The following is a 21,951-nucleotide window of genomic DNA, read 5'->3' as shown; positions in this document are numbered from 1 at the left end:
ATTATTTTTATTTATTTATTGTGAATAAAAAAACACAATCAACAACTACTAAGTAAGTAGTGACACAGCAGACTGAAATCAGTATGTAAGCTATTGATTTTTCTGTTGTATCTATAATAGTAATAATAATATCTTAAAATGTATAAAACCCCACATTGATTACTATATTTATTTACCACGAACGAAGCGGGAATAACGACAGAGCGGTGGCGGAGAGCATGCTTTGCTCGTTGTGTTGAACTCCTGACATGCAAATGACAAATCAGTTGTACTAATCTTCAGCGTTACAACAACAACAACATTATACAATAACACTATTGCCAACTAAAAAAAATAATTCAGACTATTTGTCAAAATAATTATATATAAATTATTATTAAATTATTTACTATAAATTCTGATCATCTTATATTTATTCTTGCTGCTTATATTCTTACCCATTAATATGCATTTTGACCATATGTAATATACATTTTGCTCACAATGTTATTCAAATTCTGACCTGAAAAATAATATTTTTAAATATATGTATATGCTAATGATTACTTCAATACAATAATTCATCTGTGATTTGCTTGTACATTTTTTATTACCAAATGTATTATTTGGTGAAAATTTTTTTTTTGCTAAATTAATAAGACAAATTGAGAAACAATCATGTTAATGTTTACCCCACCTTAAATCTAACTCTTTGGAAAAGTTCAAGTTTTAAGTTGGCCGTCCGATAATAACAAAGAATAATTTATACAATCCTTATTCAATCTAAGGCATATCTCAAAGCTTTTGAAGAGCTTTTGTGGTAATTAATAGCTATTGCTGTTTATTGATAGCTTATGAAAGTCTGCACTGTGTAATTCTGGATCAGGGACGTCATTTGTTAGAGGCAGGTGTGGGAATTTGCCTCCCCTCTCACTGATTCTTAACCAGAAATTCTCTAAAAAAATATATAAAAGACAGTCTATCCCGAAAATATTTTTTTAAATATGTCTCGGTAACGAGCGCTCCCACTGCGACGGCGATAGCACGATTTTATTGCTTTTGACATGGATTTTTGACTTCTAAGAAGAGATAATTATTTTTTGCGCTCTCCTATTGATCAAAATTTGCTTTATATATGCTTCATGTGATTCTCCCTTAATGTAAGTCACAATATTGTTATAAAAAGTCTTAATATAAACTCTAGATAACAGATCGTTTCCACTGCGACCGAAACGGCATGATTTTATTGCTTTTGACGTGAATTTTTGCGTTCTGAGAAATCAAAAATTTACGTTAAAATCAAAATTTTCTCTTGTAAAAATCTCAAATTAAGTCCCCTGTTCTGGATGTTCTGAAATACCAAATTTTAACTGTATTGCTAAGCCAAGCCATTACCGTTCTACAGATTTCTTATGCTGAACTAACCCCCACAGTCCTTAAAGTATACGCTCAACTCTCTTGAGAAATATCTATTAAAGAAATATTGTTGATACTGCAGAGAAAATTATAGATGGGATATAAAAATTCAACTTGATGAGTCAACTGACGTGGTGTCATTTAAGAGCATTAATTTATTATCTTGAAAATATAGATCTCTGGATTAACGTATGCATTTAATTCACATGAAATAGTAAACCTGAACAAGTTGTCCTCTGGTTGTCACTTTAGTGTCCAAATATATAATGCAATCATTGTCTTAATTTTGAATATCACTTGTAAAAGAATTATTTATATCTCAAGTATAATTTAATTAATAAAACAATTTTATGTATAGAAGCAGGATGATCATACGAGGCCACCAATAAATGCAGGATTTACCAAAGCCGGCTACCTATTTCTTATGGAAAAAAGTATGCTTTAATTTATATCCAACTTATATGAATACATTTATAAAACTTATCTTTTGTAAATTGCAGAAGCGTTTGGAACGACATGGACCAAGCATTATTGTACATACGAGAAGAACACTAAAGAGTTTAGGATGACCTCTTTCAATCAAATGACCAGCAAAGTGGTTCGTGATTGTGCTTTACGATTATTTTATTGCTGTACTTACCAGTACTACATCAATGTTATTTTTATAGGCGCCTCCGACGGATAATTTAACGTTGTCGAGCTGCGTCCGACGCATGTCCGAAAGCATTGAAAAGCGATTCTGTTTTGACATAACGACAGATAGCAGACCTGGTATTGTGATAACGCTTCAAGCTCTCGGCGAAGAGGATAGAAAGTCATGGATAGACGTCATGGATGGAAAAGAACCGGTAATATTAATTTTGCTCATATAGTATTAGTTAGTTGATTTATAATTAAATATTCTATATTTTTTAGACTTATGCACAACAACATGTGATGCCAAAAGCTGAAGAGTGGCCTTTGGATGAAGTCGGATTCTTTTACGTCCACAGATTAATCGAAGCCATTGAGAGCAGAGGCTTAGAAGAGCAAGGTTTATATAGGTTGGTTTTAAATTATTTACAAACTAGCTTTTGTTCCCAGTTATATTGTATCCAATGACAACGTTATTTGTTGAACTTGTGACATTAAAGAAACATTCACCTCTTAACTTAATTACTATCGCATTGAACGACTGTTTTAGTTTGTTATTTACTGTCATGACGGATCAATGTGGGAATAAATATGTTCCATTTAAGACCGTTTCTTAATGCCTTCACAACAAACCGCGTTACATTAAATCTAAATTCTCCTGTGAGCGTTAGTTTGTATTGTGGTAATCCTCTTCGGATATAGGGAATAAATTAACTGCATTGGATAATTGGTAGTTGTTAAAATTTACCTGCTGCAACTGGCATTATCTTTTGATACAAGAAATTAATTTCATTGAATTTGATATTGATTTAGAGTAAGTGGTTTGACCATATATATAACCTATGGAAACGTCGCTTTTTAATAATATTTCCACAATTAAAATGCCCAAAAACCGTTTTACACTTCCTCTTACACGATAAATATGATTGAAGAAAATCATATCATCTGTGAGTAATGTTTAAATATAATTTTATTAAAAACACAGTGCTACACCGTTTCATCTACAGCTTACAATAAAAAAATCCTTTCAGATAATTATTTATTAAGAACTCGAATCCTTAATGAGACAATGTTCAATTTCAGGGTGGCTGGAGTTGCATCAAAGGTTACCAAACTGCTATCTATGGGCTTGGATAGGAGGAAACCGCCGCAAGAGCGCCTAGGCGCAATCCTAGACGATCAACTGGAATGGGAGAGTAAAACTCTAACAAGCGCTTTAAAAACGTATCTACGTCACTTACCGGAGCCGCTGATGACACACCGTTTTCATAACTCTTTCATCGCTGCTGCTAGTATGTTTCTCATTTTCATTAAACAATATACACACGCCTTACCATTTATAAATAACTCTCTCAATCTTTCAGAGCAAGACGTTAGGCATTTAAGAGTGAACGATGTACATCATCTAATCTATCGGTTACCAAAGGCGAATTTCGAGATGTTGGAGATAGCCACGAGGCATCTTAAGAAGTACGTTTGTTGCTTACTTTTCAATATCAATATATGATTAAAAACAATGTGTTTATTTTTAGTGTTGCTGCCAAATCGGACAAGAACTTGATGACTGTGTCAAACATAGCAGTGTGCTTCGGTCCAACATTGCTAAGACCCGAAGAAGAGACTGTAGCGTCTATAATGGACCTTAAGTTTTATAATGTGGTCGTGGAGATACTGATCGAGAACTACGATAAGATTTTTCATAGTCAGCCGGAGCCGATGGAGCGATCTAATGGATCGGCTGTGGGATCGGGAGTACATTCTGATATGAGGTAAGTTTTACTATTAGCTTATTAACGATCTTTGTAAAACCATATTTATTATTCACATTAATATTTCAATATATACATTTTTAACTTATTTAAAGCTGATTATTGAGCTCGACATTAATATTATAATATTTTAAAGTAGAGAATATATAGAGTTATTAAAGTAGAGAATGTATATGTTGTATTGGATGTGTATTTTTCAATGAAATTATATTTTCACTAATAGAAATATATATCTAATATGATTTCACTGAAATGTCAGTAAAATTATATTTTCACTGGTAATACACATTTAGTGTAACATATACATTATTCACTAGATTAAATAATATAATTAATATGAAATATAAAATGCAATCTCAGCGAAGTAATGCATTCATATATGTGTAACGTGTAGCCATAAAAATATGAAAATGACGTCAATAGATAATACTCATTATTACTATAACTATAATAATATGTTTATGAAGAAGTAATGAAAATCTTTGATTTATGTCAATGTGTATTTTTCAATGAAATTACATTTTCATTAGTAGAAATATATATCTACCAGTGAAAATGTATTTTATATTCTATATGATTTCACTGAAATGCCAGTGCAAACATATTTTCACTGGTAATACACATTCAGTCTAACATATACATTATTCGTTTATAACATTTACCACAAAGATTCAATAATTTAATTAATATGAAATATAAAATGTAATCTCATGACAAAAGCAATAAAATCGTGCCACCACAGTCGCAGTAGAAACGCTCGGATATTTAGCGTTCATATTAAGATTTTTTATTCAATTATTTCGACTTATAAAATAAGTGAGAATCTATTGAAGCATATATAAACCAAATTTTGACCAATAGAAGAGCACAAAGAACAATTATATCTTCTCAGAAGTCAAAAATTCGCGTCAAAAGCAATAAAATCGTGCCGTCACCGTCACAGTGGGAACGCTCGTTACTGAGTATTCCCACTGTGATGGCGCCAACACGATTTTATTGCTTTTGACGTGAAGTTTTGACTTCTGAGAAGTGATAATTGTTTTTGCGCTCTCCTATTGACCAAAATTCGGTTTGAATACACTTTGATCAATACTCTCATATAGGAAGTTCATAGTAATACCGATTAGGTTAGCTATCATATTTTTAAAACAGTGTTATATCCAAATACAGATAAACTATGAAGTAATATGCGAGATGCTACGTCTGTCTGTACTTCTTCTGCTTATTTTCCCCTGAGAAATGAGTTGTATTTGGACTTCACTAGTAAAAACTTTATGGCTAAATTAAAAGGGGCAAATGCCCCCCCACCCTTTCCCCCTCCAAATGACATAAAAAATATGAAAATAACGATAAAAATAATCTTTAATGTTAGCAGATAATAATTACAGAAATAGATAATATTCATCATTACTATAACTAAAAATATGTTTGTAAAAAGTACTTAAAATCTTTGATTGTCCATAATAATATGAAATCGTCGACTTTACTGTTCATTTGTCAAAAAAATACTAAAAATATATTTTTTTTTGATTATTAAATAGTTAATTTTTTGAATAAAATTGAACATTTTATTATTATTTTTTAATTTTAATGATTTTGCTATAAAGGTTGAACCAAATTATAAACTGATTCTTAAAAAACTATTTTTCTTTATACTCAACAGATGCCTCTATTTATCAAAATTCGTGTCAATTCTTAAAAAATATTTTTTTTTATATAATTATAAAAAAATAATTAGAAATTGATCGTTTTTCAGCTTATCTGAAAAATAATATTTATTTACCGTAAAAACATATATAATTACTTGAAATTTTAACGAATAGTATATAAACGTTTTCTATTATTTATTTATTATTCTAAATATTAATGTTGTACATTACAAAAATAGACAATATTAAATATAGCTCGAAAAAAAATATAATTTTTCATTATTTTTACAAATGTTTATGTGTATAAAAATGGGTTATCAGATTATTGTACAAGCGAAAATTGCGCACACGATAATTCCACATAGCGAAAATTCTGAACATGGTGACTGTTTGATTGTCAAATATATTTTACTTTTATTTCCAACTTGTATATATTTTTCTCTAATTTTTAGTAAAAATTATAAGAACGTAAACAACTAACTACTAAAATAGTTGTAAAATATTTTTAAAGATAAATTGTAAGATATTTTAAATTAAAATCATATTAGCATCTGTTATATACACATTTTTATTTTAATATATATTGACATATTCTTACATACATATATCATATGTATTTGTATTTTGATCATCTATGATCACAAATTTTACTGTTTGAAATTTTCGTTGTGCGCCATTTTTGTCACTAAACCATAAAAATGTGTTTGCACCTTGATACCTATTTTTTTTAAATAGCTGAGTTGTAAACCATCATTAAATATTTATTTTTCGCTTGTGACTCACTTCACGAGCTACACACGATATTATATAAATTGTATATTTTTAATGAGATATAGATTGACATCTATATCTCATTAAAAATATACAATTTATAATTCATTATTAAACGTATTTTTTTATTGTTTTTAAATATGATACATATTATCGAACATATATGATTTGATATATAATATATAAATATAAGTTGACCAGATCTCCATTATTTAAGAGGTTTGTCCTCCTAAAACAAAAAATTCCAATTTTATTTTCATATTTTTCTTGAGCTTCCGTAGAAATATCTCCACAAAACATTTCTGGAGATGGCCTTTGCACAAAAATGTTCGTGCTGACCTTTTTTATATATCCCATAGCAATTTGTCATTCTTTGTCCTCCTTTGATATTTTCTAAATCTGCTCACCTTAATAAATAAAATATGTATCATAATATTCATGTAATGAAATCTAAAATTGCATTAAGGGCCAAGCCCGAAACACGTTATTGATATTATTATCATCTAATAATAATATTCTACAGTGTACGAAACACGATGCCAACATTGATTCATATGTGTTGCTTTTAAATTTGAACAACTAGCAAGGTAAAAAATAGTTCTTTTTAAAAATAGATAGCATTTCATTGATACGTTTTCACAGAATGAAAGTTCAAAAATATAGTTTTAGGACCTTCATTAGGTCAAGTTAGATTTGGATTATTCGTTCATCTTTGGTTTGGGTTTGAACAGTAAATGGATGTTTCGCAACTGTAACATTAAATGTGTATTTTTCGGTTAAGTTATATTTTCACTAGTATAAATATAATTTCACTAACTAGGTCAGTTAAAATGTATCAAACAATTGATTTATAATTTTACTGGTCAATATTAATGAAACTGTATTCACTGTGCAGATGATCTGGTACATGTACATACAGAACATTTTTGCCTTAACAATTGATGTGTCACTCTACAACCATTTTTTTACATGAAATTCGCTGGTGGCGTACAAGATTTAAAACACAGAGTTTATAGTATCATTTGAAATAGCACCAATTCCATCGCTTTTTAGATTTGTTGCAACTATTTCACGCCTTCAGCATATAATTTCATTACACGTTTCAGACAATATTTTCACTATTATAAATATATATCTGCCAGTGAAAATGTATTCCGATATTCTACACTTATATTTTCAATGATAATACACTGGTTTTTTTTTAAAACAATTGCGAAACGACCATTTGATGGTCAAATCCAAACTAACCTAAACGGATTAACGAATCTAGCTTGACCTAATAAAAGTTTTAATATTATCTTTAGATTTTTAACTTTCATTAGGCTAAATTTGGGTTTGGGTCAAATTGAGTTTCATAGATATTTTAGCACAGCACATAATTAAATTAGTGCCTATTAGTTCAATTATATTTTTACTAGTAGAAATATATATCTATCTGTGAAAATGTATTTCACTGAAACGCCAGTGAAAATATAACTTTACTGATAATACACAATCACTGTAATATATACATATATGGTTTATTAAAAATTACGTTGTGGTGATTAAAAATATTATTAATTACTCACGTAAATTTATCAAAGATAGAATCGATGTTTCTAAAACATTGTTGTAATATAAAAAAAAAACTTTTGTTGTTTACAACGCTTTATTTAAAATTAATTTATAACAATAAATGTGTCATATGCATACACATGTTGTGAGATAGGAAAAGCCATTAGTCTCTTTTTTCGGTAAAGGTTTTGTTCCCAAACTTTGTTGTACAACTTTATATACCCATACTACGTGGGTGGTCATTTTTCAATGCCTGTTTTGTGTCGTGGATTTTTTACGTTATATTAAATTCATATCCTGCTCAATTTATTTTAAAAAATAGCATTATGCACCACAATAATTCAAGTACTTTTCAACAGTAATCAAAAATACCCTCAGGGATCAATTTTCTTATGAACTATAAAAACTTTTCTAATTTGATCCATCGTTAAATTCAGATTTACTCGCGACAGATAAGATGAACCAGAGAGCTTTAATATTTCTTCCAAAGCTATTTTAATAGCCGACTCTGATATTCTAATAGGCCATTGTGCTTTCTTTAAGCTCTTGAAAGCTATCCAATAACCGACTTGACATACAATTTTGGCAACACTTCAAATCGATTTGGACCCCAATCTCTGGAACGAGCATTGAAAATGTGACACTATTATTATTTTCGTCTTGCAATTCTTTACACACGAGTTCGCTTCAAAGAGACCATCGATATTCTAATTGAGCGCCCGTTTCACGGTCCCATCACGGCGTGGATAATTACCACCCCTGTCATGTCATAAATTACTCTTATGCATAGACAAGAGAAGTGGCATGGCGACTGACCCTTGTATACCGGCTCCGCTTGGGTGGTCTGAACTATTACATTTTTTTTGCCCCACCAAATTGCGTTTTAATAGTCGGATCCATCTAGAAAGCTCAATCCAGGAGGACCGCAGGAGATCTGAGATAAGCTGAGCGTGATGGTCAATGACTCGAGTCTTTCAATAATAACATATATAATATAATATTATAAAATAACAATATAAAATTATTTAGTAAATCCTAGAAGAAGGATTATAACAAATAACTTATTTCAAATGAAAAAATCGTATCCCGGTAGTAATGCTTGCTCTTATAACCTGTATCAAATAGTATTGGGACGATAGAAGAAAAACCTCTATACAAAATAATTACATCAAGGTATAGAATAGATTAAAATAGAGGTATAGAATAGATTAAAATAGCTAGAATAATAAATGGATAATCTTAGATACGTATATGTTGGTGTAACTGTGGGTCCTTCCAAAGTGTTTACAGCAGGAAGCCATCTCCAGTGGGTCCCATTGTCATGTTAGGACATTGTCACGATTGTCAACATTGGATACGAATCCGAGTCGTGAGTGTACTGTCACGTTTTTTGGAAATTTATTGCGTTACATTAGGATTTTGGTATTGCAGCGGGCGTTTTATCCGCGGAGTGGTTTTTAGAATTCCATCGACGAGATTAGGGCTATTGTGCCCGAAGAACATCTGTCTGTTCGGCCCATTATATGGATCCCCTTCTCGGTCCTTGAATTCCTCGACGACAATGTGGAAGATGTTTGTTTGTGTGCTGAGATGCTTATCGACGTTATTCGCTCAATTATCGGTTCATTTTGAATCATTGAACTATCTAGGATTTTCTTAAAAAAGTCACGTAAAAATGAGTTAAATTTATGGTAAAAGTCAAATAGTAAAAGTAAGCGAGACAAATGTACTTATCCAAACCCATACATTACCGAATCATTCTTGGCGAGTGAGTATGACGTAGTTCGCGATCCTGATTAGTAGGGAACGTGTTGGGGGTATGGTCGTATTTTTTCGGTCGATCGTGCTAATGGGGGTAGTCTTATTCGGGGTTCTACTTTATACAATATGTATATTGATATCGTGTGTGCAATCTAAGTACGCAGTTTTCGCTGTGTGGAATTTTTGTTTGCGCAATAATCACCATCGAATCGTTATTTCCTACAGTTCGATATTTTGATCAAATTTATTTTTTAACTCTAAATCTCGTGATTTACTAGGCCACGCAAAGAAATGTTTGTTTTTTTGTAATCTTGCAATTTTATTTCTTGGACGCTTTTATACTATATTGAGCCAGGTTTTATGTCCTAATTATGTATTTAAGAATAATACTTAAAAACAAATTGTTTGACTCAAATATAAAAGTATACGCTGATGTCAGCTGTATCGTTAGTTTATTTTTTAATAGATCAAATTTTATCTTGTATTGGAACAATTTTTAAAGTTACAAAATTATTAGTTCTACTATTTTTCGATCAAGTCTTTTTTAAATTTTCTGAATAGTAATCCTTTTTGCTTTGCCAAAAATATTTTTAAATCTTTTTTTTTATGATTGATTATGATGGTTCGGTGATCATAGGTGATCAATATAAACATATATATTTAATAATATATCAATATGATTTAAATTTGTATATACCACGTTTTAAGAATATTTTAAAATTATATTAGTTATTTACGTTAGTATGATACACTTTTATTTCCTATAATTACACATTTTTTTTATTTAAAAATATAAAGCAGTTGGAATTAAAAGTAAAATTTATTCTTAACAAATCTTAAAACAAAACCAAAAATATATTTTATTGGTGATAGTTAGATAGCTAATCTAGATTATACGTTTATCTAATCTATTAGCTTGATCCAACTTAATCTTTGAGATAAAAGTGATCTTTGACGTTCATTGAAATAAAATAAAATTGAAAAAAAGTTTTTTTTAAATACGGGACACGGTATTTTTATGAAGATCGTCATAAAATTTTCTAAAAAGTAAATCTTGTAAATATCTCGGTGTTCATTAGCCAATCTACTCTGCCATCTTGTTTTAAAATAGCGGCTATCAAAAAAAATTGTAACCACAGCAAAAAATAAAATGTTATTTATGTATATGGGATATAACAGTTTTGGAGAACATGATTACCATATCGACATTAAACTATTTCCAAAAATATTCATAATTCTGTTCGAAAAAAAACACCGTAATTTTAAACAAAAAAGTAAGGATACAGGCGGCCCTCGACTTTCGCACATAATTGGTTCCTGAAAATGTGTGCGAATGTTGAATATACGAAAGTCAAGGGAAGTAAAAAAAATTGAAATTGTGTGTATTTTAAAATATTTATTTATCAAGTAAATATAAGATGTTTAGAGGCGTTTAAAAGACACGTTAAAGTGGGGTTTGCGGGTGCTTCCTTTGAAAAGTTATCAAGAGTTAACTGTTTTCCACTATTCTTTTTCTTTTCTTCATATAGTATTTTATAACATGCTATGTTTTTATTGATCGCCCCACGCACTTGAGATATGCGTTCTCCATTGAGATCACAATCTTCCATAATATTTAAAAATTTGTCAAGGTGCGTGATGGCTTGATTCATATTTTTCATTGTTAAAGAGTTTTCCAAAATAAACCTGTCTCATCTACATTAAATATTTAGCCAGAGGAATATTTTACATCTTCAATAATTTTGGATAATTAGGAAATAAATTCTTTTGCAGCATCTTTATCCGCATCAGCCGATTCTCCAGTAAATTTAATACTATGAAAAGAATACCTCATTTTAAAATTGTATAACCAACCGTTACTTGCTTGAAAAACCGTGTTAATTTTTTTTTAATCTATCCTTCCAATCTTTGTGCAAACTAAGAGCTTTTGCTTGAATACTTGAAATACTCAGAGGGACATCTTTTTGATGTTGGTCATCGATCTACAATGACAAAGATTTTCCATTTCATCCATGTTTTTTTTTTGCTGTGTTTTTTTGGAAAATATCATTAATATTGTGGAAATATATCTTTATTTTCCACAATTTTGAACGTATTCTTTAATTATATTTATATTTTGCAAAATTGAACATATCGTAGACCTGTTTCTATCATACGAACGTCCGATTGAAGCAAAAGATTCACCGCTATCAGAACGTTTAAAAAAAATTGTTTTTTTTTTTAAAATGTGCGAAATAGCGAATTGTGCGAAAGTCGAACGTTCGAAAATCGAGGGCCGCCTGTACGTTTAAAAATATAAATTAAAAATCATTCTAACGAATTAGTTAAAAACTGTAATAAGGTAACATGAATATTTAAAAAAAAAGTGCTAGCTAACGTAATAAGAAACAAAAAGGTTTTTTTCCCTTTTTTTTGCCCTAAAAAATAAATAAATAAAAGGGAGAATGAATTAATAGATACCCAGGTTGGATGGCTTTGGCCAAGAATTGGAAAAAGAAATATTAGACACTGTATAAATTAAAATTAAAAACAGTTTTTAGGGACACCCTAACTACCGTAGTTCTATTATAGATATTAAAATTAAAATAAAACACCTTTTTCTCTACAGAAATCCACCTAATTCTTAGGTTTTTATATGTCGTTACAAAAAAGTTACTCAAATTTTTGCTCAAAATTTAAATTTTTGTTATTGTAATATGTGATGTTTTTGTTTTAGTTTTTTTTATTATTTTTATCTAAGTGTCATCATTTTGTGTTTCGAAAACCATTGCAGATTTTTCTTAGCGTGTATAGTTTTTTTATTTGATTTTATCTTATTTATTTAGTGAATAATACGCAAACATACAACAAATTTATTTAACATACTAAGTCTGTAACTCTAATATCCATGTAATACAAATAAATGTATAATAAATTAAAGCAAAACTAATCTATATAGGTCAATGGTGCAGGAATTTATTTGCACTTGCGTGTTTTAAGTAATTAAATTTAATTTTCCCGTTAAATTAAATTCAACGCAAACAGTTGGTATCAAATATTGAACATCTTTCTGGTGCATTCTGTTGCAAGATGCGTTTCGGAGATTTGTCGGGCTTCCTCCTCCTCCGCCCGGCAGCTGTCGTGTGTCTCTGGGGAGAATGCCGTGCGAAGAGACCGAAACGAATAATCGGAAACATAAAATGCACATGCATAAACATGTACTATAAATTAGTAAATGATGTTAAAATGTAAAATAAAGGTATTAAAGTTAAGTTCTTACGTTAAGTTCTGAAAGTAAAGTAAATATTTTTGCGGTTATATTCTATTTTGGTTAAAGCAAAGACGCTTCCGCTCTTTCCTACTCTTCACCCTCGAGCCAATGCGACGATTTGAGGCGGAATCAGATTATGTTATTTTCCTTACAATGATAATTTAAGCAACTACAGATTTGGCAATGCTGTCACTGAGAAATTAATAGCCACATTCTACCTTGTCGGTATTTGCTGAGGTTAATTTTAACCCTTTGGCAGTTATGGTGTTTATCAAAATCGTATTTTATGACACATTCATAGTTTCATGCTACACTACAATAAAATTAAATACGTATAGTAACTGTTTCGTGCTATTGACATACTACTACATAAATTCATTTACCTGTTCGAGCATTATGACATCAACAAAGATCGTTGTTAGTTTTTATTTTATTTAACATGTGTAGGTGGAACATGATAAATATTTTAAAATAATAATAATTAGATTGTGGCTGACATGATTAAAATATTTTTTTATAAAATATGTTCGTTCGATCACAGTGTCCCCAGTACATGTGCGCAAGGTTTTTCTACCTGTCGCGTGATTATCCAAACTTATACGTGCGTTTATTTATCAGATGTTTAGATGTTTGAAAAATATTTCATATCTAACCGATTAATAAGAATCGTTTAATTTATTATTTTTTTAATTATTTTTTTATTTTATTAATTATAATTAATTTTAGTTAAAACATTAATTTTGGAACAAAGAACAATTTTTCACTTATATGTGATAATTTTATACAAATCTCCCGTTCCAATTTTTATTTTATATATCTAGTCCATAAATATAATTTGCTAATAATCATAATAAATAAGCAAAGCATGACTACGACACCTAATATCTAAAAAGGTGATGACACATTAAGTCTTTAATGCCGGGAAACACTAATATGCGTCATTCATTATTAGAACTACTTAAAACATATGATCAATGCTACTTAATTTTAACCATTTGATTAGTATTGACGTACATGGTACATGCAGACCCAGCCTTAGCTTATTTAGCGCCCCAGGCAATAATTAAGTTGCTCCCCCCCATATGTTATCAATACATTACATTTAAAACGTGAGTTGATACATGTTCAAATATAATACTTTCGCAGGTAATTTTAAATTTATATTAATTCAAATTAACTTCAAGCATTTACAAACAACTGCATGGTGACCACAGAACAAAGAATTTAATGGTAGCTAACAAAAATGTGCATAGCAAGGGCTTTACATTAAATTTCAGTGCAATCATTTTTAATGAATGTATAATTAAATTATCTATTTATGCTGTTTTTATGACCCCAGTGCAATCGTCATGTTATTGAAAATAATTTATAAGTATCTTCAACATAAAAAATAAGGCGTGTTAAAGCATTTTCAAATATTTTGTGATTGTTCTCTAATTCTTTTTGGTCTCGCCAAGCTCACCAAGTAATTTTAGATATTTTTTTTTAGAAACATGGCTTGAAAAATTTTGAAGGAAATGTTACGCCTTTATTTTGTTTTTTTGGCGCCCCTCTAGTTCTGTAGGATCAATAGGAGAGCGCAAAAAACAATTATCCTTTCTCAGAAGTCAAAAATCCATGTCAAAAGCAATAAAATCGTGCCGTTGCGGTGAAAACGCTCGATTATCAAGCGTTTATATGAAGTTTTTATAACAATGTTATTAGTTAAAATCGAATAAAGTACATTTAAACCGAATTTTGCCCAATATGAGAGCGCAAAAAACAATTATCCCTTCTCAGAAGTCAAAAATCCACGTCAAAAGCATTAAAATCGTGCCGTCGCCGTCGCAGTGGGAACGCTCGTTACCGAGCGTTCCCACTGCGACGGCGCCGACACGATTTTATTGCTTTTGACGTGAATTTTTAACTTCTGAGAAGTGATAATTGTTTTTGCGCACTCCTATTGACCAAAATTCGCTTTGAATACACTTTAATCAATACTCTCATATTGAAAGCGTTCCCACTGCGACGTATACCAGTATGAATGACATGTGCAAATGACACGTCGCTACTGTTTACCGTTTGGTAGGAGATCTTGTGGCAGACAGACAGACATATATATTTTCTTTACAAAAATATGTTAAGTTCTTTATAATTTATTTATTAGAATAAATTATTTGTTCCATGTTTCTCTAAGTATGTTACACAACAAATATCAGTAACTAATGATTTACTTTATAAAACTCTTTTAAACCTGCAATATGTCAATATAATTGCAATGTTTTGAAATAATGCATATTATTTGCAAATGTATATAACATACAAATGCTTTTACTACAACATATTTATACCCATAGCTAAGTTCCACGACCACAAATGTTTTTTTTTACATATAAACTAAAATAGAGTTAAATAAATATATACTATTAAACCATTTTAGTGATTATTTTATTGAACCTCAATAACGCACCTTTAAAGTAACTCCATTCACATTTATTTTGCACCTGGCGCGCGCCACATTACCTTACACCACACGTGATTATCAAAACGTCGAACATCTGCCACTGAATATTTTCGCCACTCTCGAATACAAAACGTCGCAAACGACATACCCCAAATTTCATAACATCATAACAGTCCTAGTCTATCTTAAAACAAATATCACAGCATCAGATCATGTGTCAATCCAAGTTAATGTATTGACTCAATTTAGATGGATAGACCGAAACGATTTTTATAAAGCTATAAAAGATCGCTTTACAAATCCTTGCGATTGATTTATGACCACTCTCTGTTCACTGTTTACACTCTCCATAATCCGTTCGATCCAATTAGCCGACGATGGATGGACAGCGTACGTGTGTGAACATGTAAATATAGAACGAACTATCTGATTTTCTCTGACTTGTTGCATCTGCAGTTAAGCTCTTTCGTGCACGAATCGGTCCCAGGTGGTTCGACTCAGATTCAGCTGCCTCCAAATCGTACACTCATTCGCAGATGTCCTGCGTAGAGGTGCAGTCGTGTCTTGTGTAATTCACTGTATCAGTTATAGCAAGATGATTATTTGCCTGTCTGGATTTGTGATCGGAGGGTATGTGTTAAAAATATTTTTATAGATATTAGGTCCTTAGAAGTTCACAATAAATATAAAATAATTCTTTAGTCAATCTGTAATTTTGCATATTGCCACAAAAATTTTATAACATGATGTATGTGTAAAAATAAAATTTTCGGTTTTGTTATTAAAATTATATGTTTATGGTGTATTATGATGTATTATATTTATTGCTAATTTTTTACTCTGTATTATAATTATAATGGTTTAAAGTATAAAAAGTTAATTTTTATGTATATTATACATACATATATAAAAATCGTTCAGTATTTTTTTCATCAACTTATCGTTTTTATTATGGTAATTGAGTTACATTTTATGATTAACTATAATATATAGTACTCATGTATCATGTATAGACAAATTTTCAGCACTATATTTCATGATAATATTAAAAATAGACATATAATATAAATCACATGTTAGTCAATAATGGCAATTCATTCCTCTCTTTAAAAAAATATTATTTATATATTGCTTTGAAGATATAAATAGAATTCACGAAATTCGTTAAAGCATATGTTCTCGTTAGCTATTTCCCTATAATCCATTTACCCCAATGTGAATTACATCGCCGGAAACAGGGGAACTTGTTGAACTCAATGAAAAGGGAGGATATTACCTGATGTTCGAGGGTGTCACGTTTGTCACGAATTTGAGCTGTGAAAACGAATACAAACATTAAAATATGAGAGAGCATCAGTGCTTTTTTAATTTTGCTATTTTTTTAGTTCTTTTACCTTACAGGCCGATGACTCAAATATGCGTCATTGCAAAACTATTGTTAATAAATGATTCAGAGAATTTTACATATATTTATCCCTTTCAGTATTAAGTAAATTTATACACATTTCTTAATTTGTGTGTATACACCTCAAGATTGAGTCAATTCTACCTATTTTTCCATAAAAAAATCTGTTGCTATTATTATTTATAGTAAATTATAGAAAAAAACTGATTTTCAACGGTTTATTGCTTTAATTTATTTTACTACTTTTTTGTTATAATATTTTAATAATTTATCTTAGATATTTATTATATATTATTTAACTTTCAATATTATTTTATAAAATTAATATAAAATATTTTATGTTAATGTATTATTTTCTACAGAAATCATTTACATTAATTCAAATTAAAAATAATAATATTTAATTATAATGGTTTTTATATATATTTTTTTTTAAATATATAACTGTCTGGAGTATCTCAAAACAGTGAAAGATCGATCGCCGTACATGTACGGCTATACTCTTCAAATGTTTTATGTCATCAACATTTTTATATAATTAAATTTTACAAAAGTGTTATTAAAAACAGTTGCCAGTCGTAAATAAAATTCACCCTATAAAGTGTGCTTCATAGATTATGGTGAAATATAAGTAAAAAAGTCCCATACAAATCACTGACAGCAGTGGCATAGGACTCGAATAAAAAATTTTTTGTTAAGAAACATATATGTATATCAATAAGTTTTGCGCTGCACGGCTTAATGTATGCTTTCTTGAGTAATATGTCTGTTTATGAACAATAAAATTTCGATACGTAGAATATAATTATCAACAAAAAAACTCGTTGGTTTTGACTAAATTAAAACAATTTACATAAATATATTTTTAATAAAAAAATACGAGCCTTTACAGAGGACTAGTTTTAGACTTTTTTTTAATACTGTGTCAAATATTTTTTGCCACAAAGATAAAATAACTATATTAACATACATAATTATACACTTATTTCAGTTGTATCATTAGTATAATATTTTTTTCTAAGAATATCTCGTATTCATTTTTTGACGTTTTTGTAAAAAAATTATGTTATACGTTACGTTATTAAAAAAATTGCGTATAAAATGTAATTTTTCATTTAAATTGCTAGAAAAAATGCCAAGATTTTTTTACAAAATGATTTTATTTTTGTCATATAATTTTTAATTAAAATATAGGCACTTGTTAATAATATCGGCGCCACTCTCAGAAACCAATTATTATGTTATTCAGCGTTATCTACAACACTGATAAACGGTCAATTGTGATTTTTAACCGATGTTTGGGAAATGAACACCAGTTGTAAATATTTTATCGATTATAAGATGACGCTTAGTGCATTTGAAATTAATTTAAATCCGAATTTAGACTATATTATAGTTATAGATCGTTTTATTTTTGTACAATTTAAATATCATTTTTTAAGTAGAACAATAGTTTTTTTTATAAACATAGAATATACACAAGCTCTAAATCTTAAAATATTTTCATATAGCAAAACGTTGTTGGCCACTTTCGCAGACGTTAGGGCCAAGAGTGGAATAAATATTCATAACCATTGGTTTCTGAGCGTGGCGCCGATATTCTTAACAAATAATAAAATATTTTTTTTAAATTGAAATCGCGGCAAAAAAATTCAGATGTTTTGTTTCTAATTACAATTTTATATTTTAAACTGCAATGCCGTGTTTAAAAAACTACTACATAAAGTTTTTTTTTTGTAAGGCTACTGTTATAATTTTCTCATTTTTATAAAATATTTTTTTTAATAAAAAATACTACCTGAAGTAATCTATTCAATGACATATTTTACAACACCTTGAAATATATAACTAATCCCAACGAATTTTATTTATTTTAAGTCTCTTCTAATGCGTTACAACGGAGTAAACATAATCAACTACTACTAAGTAAGTAGTGACACACCAGACTGAAATCAAATTCTGTAATCTGGGAAAACATAATTTGTAATAATCGATTGGAATATTATAATTATATAATAGACATTCATTCCGATCTTTAATATGAAAAACACTAGTGTCTATATGGGATTCAACCCCAACTCTTTTGATTTATATCACTGGTCTATAGCTGTAATACTATTATAAAGCTTAAATATACATATATGCTAGCAATAATGCAATTGTGATAAAATACTGAGTCATGATATTACAAAAATTCACATTATCTACTTTATAATTAATTAATAAGTAATGATACAATTTTTTTTTCTTATTAAAAATTATAATATATATTTTTTTCAGACTGCCCCCAGGAGGAATACCAGTTGGACCTCAGTCTCCACCGCACACAAGAAACCCTAACAGATATTCCGCACCCCCACAGCCAGTTACCCATGTAAGTGCATCCCCTCGATTTCATTCATTCAATTGCACCTGCACATATCCGGTGTGCCATTCAAAGCAAGGTCACCTTACCCTTCGCTCACATTACAAACCTGATTTCATTCATTACTTCGGACCCCTTTTTTATCTTTATGCTCATTCAACAGACCGTCATTAAATCCTACCACGATGGACCAATACCTGTCTCCGGTGGACAGATACCTAGGACGCAACCTCCAGCATATCAGCCGCCACCTTCAGCCAGACCTTACAGTCCACCTCACAGACAACTACAGCACCATCAAATGTCCAACAGCCTACTTTCTGGTAAGTTTTATCCTCCACATGCCGTTCCTTATCGGACTGCAAAATTAATTATTATAATTCCTCAGGAATGGATATGCACAGAGACGGCTTGCTGAATTCGACCAGCAGTTCAAACGAGTCAGTGTCTTCGATATCGTCCCGAGACATGTTACCGTCGGCAGGCGTTCCGCTGAACCACGCGAGCAGTCACGGTCAACTGGGACACAGCCCGTTTACCATGTCTAGTCCGGTTCAGCAGCCAGTCATGGTCAACAGCCAAGGCCAGCTGAACAACCAGTCGATAATTTCGAACAACAGTCACGGATCGCCGATCAATCACCACAGTTCGCCTGTTAAGACGAGAAGGATCGTCAATCACGCAGTGCACTACGCCACCAGCTACAGGCCGCAACCGCAGCACAATGTGTAAGTATTGAATTCGTTGTTAAATTAATAAATAATGGTTAATGAGGGTTAAGCATGAAATGGTGAAAATTGGTGAATTTACAAGGTGTGTCGAGATTTTACTACGGAGGACTTTTATACTACATGTATATATATTAAAAGCATGATGCATTTTTTGTCCCATAATTTAGTAGACTGATTATACTGTGTGATCCTGGGAATCAAAACTAACTTCTACCAATTCCGGGAATTCGCAGGACTCAAGATTTTTATATTAAAAAATATTTTATATACTTCAAAATATCTAATCCATCATTTCAGTCAATTTAAATTAATAATCTTATAATGTACTTAAATCATCAAATCTCAAAAGAAGCAAATCAAATTTCTTGACAAAATTTAAAGAAGTTAATATAAATAATACTTAAATAACGGTAATGCATGTATTAAAATTTGAATATCGATTAGAGAACACAAATAGAAAGGTTTTAGAGACGGTCCTTTATATCTGTTTTTTTGCATTCTACTGATTTTTTACAAAAATAACTATTGTGAGAATCGATTTACACGTCAATGTATTGTTTTAAAAGACAATCGGAACCAGTCTACAAATTTACAGGATAAAGGGTGTACGAAGGATTTTTATTGCACGATAATGTTTTTTTTTACTAATAATGGGTTGACTAACAATCTCGACTTTCTGACAGTCCGCACACGGCTATAGGTCCTGCCGCTTCCATCGTTCAACAACCGAGATCGTTGAGTCCCAATCCCGGACTTCGGTGAGTTATGGCACTGCATGCTCCAACTAACAAGGCACTATACAGTGAAACCTCAACTTACGAGTGACTTGACTTACGAGAAAATTATTTTTTTAAATTTGACTCTACATGCAAGCAATGTATTGCGTAACTAAAAATTAAACTGATTGCCATTAATCTATTTAAATATTCTCCATTGAAATGGATTAATGACATTTCAATTCATTTCAATGGAGAAAATTGATTGAACGAATTAAACTCGTAAGTCAAGGCACCACTGTATAACAAAACAATCCTAGAAATTGCTCTGTAGTGATGGTCATATATAATTTGGGCGTTTTATTATAATAATTCTGATTGTGTTATGTTTTTTTTAGACGAGTAAGGACTTTGTACGCTTGCCTGGGAGAAAACGATGGAGAATTGTCATTCGAGCCTAATCAGATCATCACAAACGGTGTGTAATTTTTTTTTATATTATACAATAAGATTTTATCTATATAAAAAAACAATAATGTGTTCTTAGTTGTAACAAAAAATTATCTAGCTTATTTAGAAGATTTTTAACTCCTAAAGATATCTTCAATTCTGTATTTGGTCATATGTTACTAGACACGATTCTAATTCCAGCCATATATGAGGTGTTGTATTGTATAATAGAAAATTTATCAATTATAATTCACTATATAAAATAATCAAAATAAGACATACTGATCGATCACCGTAAAATTTTCATGGAAAAATTCTTATTTTATTATTTCTTGGAATTCATAAATAATATTTCAGAATGGAGCTCTGATAAAATTATAGATACCATTTTAATTGGAACATTTTTATACTTCAAAAATAGAAAAATGAACAAATATGTTTTCTTTACGACAATACGTTAACGAAAATACAAGGACAACTAATAATAGTTTTTACCAATAATAGTACAATGTAAAGTGAAAACAAGTCATAGAATTACTGATCATTTTATTGTATATATTTATATAGAAAAACATAATGTAATTAAGGTAAAAAAAGTGAAATAATTACGAAAAATAGATATAAGAAAACGAGTACGGCCAGGGGAATATTATACAGAGGCGTGAATTTGTATAATAGTATTCCTAGGATAATCCACAAAAATAAATGTAGTGGATTTCCTCAATGGAATAAAGAAACATTTGTACATTAAGAAATAAATTATAATATTTAAGTCTTTTGATTATATTTATTTAGTGTAAAAACAATTTAGCTATATTAGTTAAATAAATAGTGAAAACATATTTTCACTGAAATCATATATCTATATATTTTCACTAATAGATATATATTTGTAATAGTAAAAATATTATTATTTATCTGACAGATGTTAGTGAAATTATATGCTACTATAAACTGTCATTTGACGAGCTTGAAAAAGCCGCGACAAATGTAAAAAATCTAAGTAAGCGATCTTACTGACAAAAAATTAATACTTGTTAAATTCTGTATGCCACTATA

At 30.0% G+C, this 21,951-nt stretch overlaps 1 protein-coding gene and 1 long non-coding RNA gene across 3 annotated transcripts in view; both read left to right on the top strand.

The window, feature by feature from the left end:
* Graf (GTPase regulator associated with FAK) overlaps positions 1-21,951 on the top strand; it is a 102,202-nt gene that overhangs the window by 78,846 nt on the left and 1,405 nt on the right. The window contains exons 8-19 of one of the 2 annotated variants that reach the window (XM_088193800.1): positions 1,754-1,829; positions 1,896-1,993; positions 2,064-2,243; positions 2,311-2,438; positions 3,112-3,320; positions 3,393-3,498; positions 3,561-3,797; positions 18,911-19,004; positions 19,159-19,318; positions 19,384-19,723; positions 20,410-20,484; positions 20,841-20,920. In XM_088193800.1, coding sequence (XP_088049926.1) covers positions 1,754-1,829; positions 1,896-1,993; positions 2,064-2,243; positions 2,311-2,438; positions 3,112-3,320; positions 3,393-3,498; positions 3,561-3,797; positions 18,911-19,004; positions 19,159-19,318; positions 19,384-19,723; positions 20,410-20,484; positions 20,841-20,920 — 1,783 coding nt within the window. The remainder of the gene's footprint in view (positions 1-1,753; positions 1,830-1,895; positions 1,994-2,063; positions 2,244-2,310; positions 2,439-3,111; positions 3,321-3,392; positions 3,499-3,560; positions 3,798-18,910; positions 19,005-19,158; positions 19,319-19,383; positions 19,724-20,409; positions 20,485-20,840; positions 20,921-21,951) is intronic. The other variant, XM_088193801.1, reaches the window with a different exon arrangement.
* On the top strand, positions 10,492-12,031 carry LOC148231321 (uncharacterized). Its single transcript, XR_015810893.1, has 2 exons — positions 10,492-10,542; positions 10,644-12,031. It is a non-coding gene; the product is annotated as an uncharacterized LOC148231321 (long non-coding RNA).

The sequence above is a fragment of the Plectrocnemia conspersa genome, unplaced genomic scaffold, assembly GCF_051122295.1.
Source record: "Plectrocnemia conspersa isolate PC_06_02 unplaced genomic scaffold, ASM5112229v1 ptg000010l, whole genome shotgun sequence".
NCBI lineage: Eukaryota > Metazoa > Arthropoda > Insecta > Trichoptera > Polycentropodidae > Plectrocnemia > Plectrocnemia conspersa.
The sequence above is the reverse complement of the archived record's forward strand: the minus strand, read 5'-3'. Positions and strand labels throughout refer to the sequence as shown.